Source organism: Olea europaea, unplaced genomic scaffold (assembly GCF_002742605.1).
Source record: "Olea europaea var. sylvestris unplaced genomic scaffold, O_europaea_v1 scaffold5542, whole genome shotgun sequence".
NCBI classification, from domain to species: domain Eukaryota; kingdom Viridiplantae; phylum Streptophyta; class Magnoliopsida; order Lamiales; family Oleaceae; genus Olea; species Olea europaea.
The window spans coordinates 1-3391 of NW_019263875.1; the positions used below are offsets into that span (position 1 = coordinate 1).

Below are 3391 nucleotides of genomic sequence, written 5' to 3' on the forward strand. Positions count from 1 at the left end.
AGTTAGTGATTTGATGCATAAAGTAATAAAAAAAATTACCTCATTAATATATCAAATCACTAAATTTTATATATGGCGACTATGGCAGTGAGCGACTGCAAATGGCATTACTCATAACAAAATGGACAAGTATTTAACTAGGCATGTATGAAATCAAAGAAGAAGAAGCACATTTCACATTGACATCGGCTGGCCGGATGAAGATGCATTATAATGCTTTCCACAGGCAGTGTAACGTAAGTCAATTTGGGTGGTCTATGGGGATTATTTTCATTCATGGTTCAACTGATTACATAAATCTTTAATCTACCTAGGAGTAATCAGCAAATCCAAAATAATAGTCTTTGCATATGAAAAAGCTGCTAAGACAAAATCAAAGAGTCGAATAAAAATCTTAAAAATTCTTACAAAATAGATATCTACAATGATTCACCTATCCAACTAGTAATGAATCCACTAGTTACAACTCAGAATCCAATTAGTCATGAATCCACTACAATTAATGTCCGGGTTGTGATTCATAATCATGCCATACTAGAAGAACTATAACCTGTTTGACAAGGCTTATGAATAGTCAAAAGCTACTTTTGTGATTAATCGGATGCTTTTGAATATGTTTAGAAAACTTTTTGAAATTGCTTCGTTCGGTTAGAAGAGCTTTTATAAAAAGTTAGCCTGAATTAGCTTTATCATGAAACTCTTCTATAAGAAATAAAAACAAAAATAGAAGCTCTGCCAAATGGGATATGATGACACAATGAACCTTGATCTACTACCAGGATATTCTATCATTGTTGGAGCAATAAATATTCTTAAACCTGATTTCATAAGTTTGCAAAACAACATGAACTCCTCGACAATACCAAAGAATGTTTCAATCCAACAAACTTTGGAAATCTCCGCTCCCTCCATTGATCTCATAGCCAAAGCATTTGTCACCACCTAAACTCGTTTGTTTGCACCCCACATTTTAACTATATATAACAGACAATTAAACCTATTTAGTAGAGTTCGATTAAGTTTAAACGGCTCGACAAACAATGGCAAACTCCGGTGTGCAGTCATCTAGTAAATTTCCTAATGTTAACCAATGTGAATTCGAGGGGCATGAAAACCATACTGTTGTTACTGATATGGATGGAACTTTGCTTATAGGACGTAGTTCTTTTCCTTATTTTGCATTAGTAGCCTTTGAAGTTGGTGGAATTTTAAGGCTTCTTTTCTTGCTCTTGGCCACTCCATTGGCTGGTCTTTTGTACTACTACATCTCGGAATCTGCAGGCATTCGCGTGCTTATTTTTGCAACGTTTGCTGGTATGAAAGTATCCAGTATCGAGTCAGTTGCCCGTGCGGTTTTGCCAAAATTTTACTCGAGCGACTTGCACCCTGAGACATGGCGTGTTTTTTCATCGTGTGGGAGAAAATGCGTTCTAACAGCCAATCCTCGGATCATGGTCGAGGCCTCTTTGAAAGAGTATTTAGGCGCGGATTTGGTTATTGGGACAGAGATAGCAACATTTAAAGGTAGAGCCACAGGACTTGTTGCTAGTCCTGGGATTCTTGTTGGGAAGAATAAGGCAGACGCTCTTCGAAAGGCATTTGGCAATACAGCACCAGAAATTGGACTTGGTGATCGAAAAACCGATTTTCCCTTCATGGAACTCTGCAAGGTTGGTCATGGATCATAAAGACGAAATTTAAGCTAAAATATTGTTTATCTGTAACCGTTATTCTTAATAGGTTAGTTTCTTTTGCAGGAAAGTTACGTCGTTCCGTCAAAGCCAGAGGTGGTGCCCGTGAGCCTCGACAAGTTGCCAAAGCCAATCGTCTTCCACGATGGCCGGCTCGTGCATAAACTAAGTCCTCTAATGGCACTGCTAACAATTCTATGGATTCCTGTGGGGTTCATCCTAGCCTGTTTGCGTATTGCGGCCGGTGCACTCCTCCCGATGCCGCTAGTCTATTATGCATTTTGGGCGCTCGGTGTACGAGTAAACGTCAAAGGAACCCCACCTCCCCCGCCGAAAAAATCAATCGGCCAATCGGGTGTTCTATTCATTTGCTCACACAGAACACTTCTCGACCCAATTTTCCTATCAACCGCGCTTGGACGACCAATCCCAGCAGTCACGTATTCATTATCCCGACTCTCCGAGATTATTTCCCCGATAAAAACTGTTAGGCTAAGCCGGGACCGTATCAAGGATGCTAACATGATCAAGAAACTCCTCGAAGAAGGTGACCTAGTCATATGCCCCGAGGGGACGACGTGCAGGGAACCCTTTTTACTCAGATTTTCATCATTGTTCGCAGAATTAACTGATCAACTCGTGCCCGTCGCAATGTCTAATCGAATGAGCATGTTTCATGGGACGACGGCTCGAGGATGGAAAGGAATGGATCCCTTCTATTTCTTCATGAACCCAAGCCCTGCTTATGAGGTGACATTTTTGAATAAATTGCCTGAAGATTTAACTTGCAGTGCTGGAAAATCTAGCCATGATGTGGCTAATTATATACAAAGAATGATTGCCGCAACGCTATCGTACGAGTGCACCAACTTTACTAGGAAGGATAAATATCGAGCATTGGCTGGAAATGATGGTACTGTGGTGGACAAACCTAAGACTAAGCTTGCTGCTAAAAAAGTCATGGGTTGCTAAAAAAGTTGTCGTTAATTTTCTGTTTATTCAAGCTCAACCCGACTATGAAAAATATGGTGAGATTTTTAAATGCTGGAGAAATAATTAACTTGTAGCTACATTTTGTGCTGTACAAAATAATAACAATGTTTGGATAAAAAAATTAGCCAAGATGGCCACATGCTTCTGTCCAAGTCTCTGATAGCAAAAGGATCTGAGAAATAATTTTTCGTATTTTGTCTCACACATATTTTCTCTGTAATTTTGACTTTTTAGTACAGATTGTTTGGATCAATTTTGACTTAACGAAAATAAAAAATTTAAATACTTCGCAAGTTGAAGTACGTAAATGATTAGGTAATTAATTTGGCTACGCAGGTAGGATGAACAAGCTAGAATTTAGAACTTAAATTGACAGATACCGAAGTTCGGAGATGATAAGAGTGTAAAATTTAATATTTTTCCCTCTTAATTATTGCACTCGTGTGATTATTTAATACCAAAATGCATTCATTATACTTATGTTTTGATTCAGGTTGCACTGTGGTAGAAAATGTAAAATTTAAAAGAAAAGAGCAAAAAATGACCAAAATAGAAGAAAGTGAAAGTCCAGGGGTCAAATTGCAAATAATCCAAAGATGGGATGGGCAATGGAATGATGATTCGAGAAAACTAGGAATCAAGTGGGTGCAATTTAAAGTCAAAAGAAGTGAAATATGACCATAACATATTCACAAATCAAATTCCAA

The 3391-nt window shown here is 38.3% G+C and overlaps 1 protein-coding gene across 1 annotated transcript; it reads left to right on the top strand.

Annotated features, from left to right (window-relative positions):
- Positions 1-1070: 1070 nt before the first annotated feature.
- On the top strand, positions 1071-2663 carry LOC111389035 (glycerol-3-phosphate 2-O-acyltransferase 6-like). Its single transcript, XM_023013882.1, has 2 exons — positions 1071-1670; positions 1758-2663. Exons 1-2 carry the CDS (start codon positions 1134-1136, stop codon positions 2661-2663), a joined length of 1443 nt encoding a protein of 480 aa, XP_022869650.1. The 5' UTR covers positions 1071-1133.
- The last annotated feature ends 728 nt before the right edge of the window (positions 2664-3391 follow it).

Coding starts and splice junctions, on each gene's coding strand:
- LOC111389035 (XM_023013882.1), top strand. CDS start 1,134: ATGGATGGAACTTTGCTTATAGGACGTAGTTCTTTTCCTTATTTTGCA. Junction 1,671..1,757: donor CCTTCATGGAACTCTGCAAG/GTTGGTCATGGA, acceptor TTTCTTTTGCAG/GAAAGTTACGTCGTTCCGTC.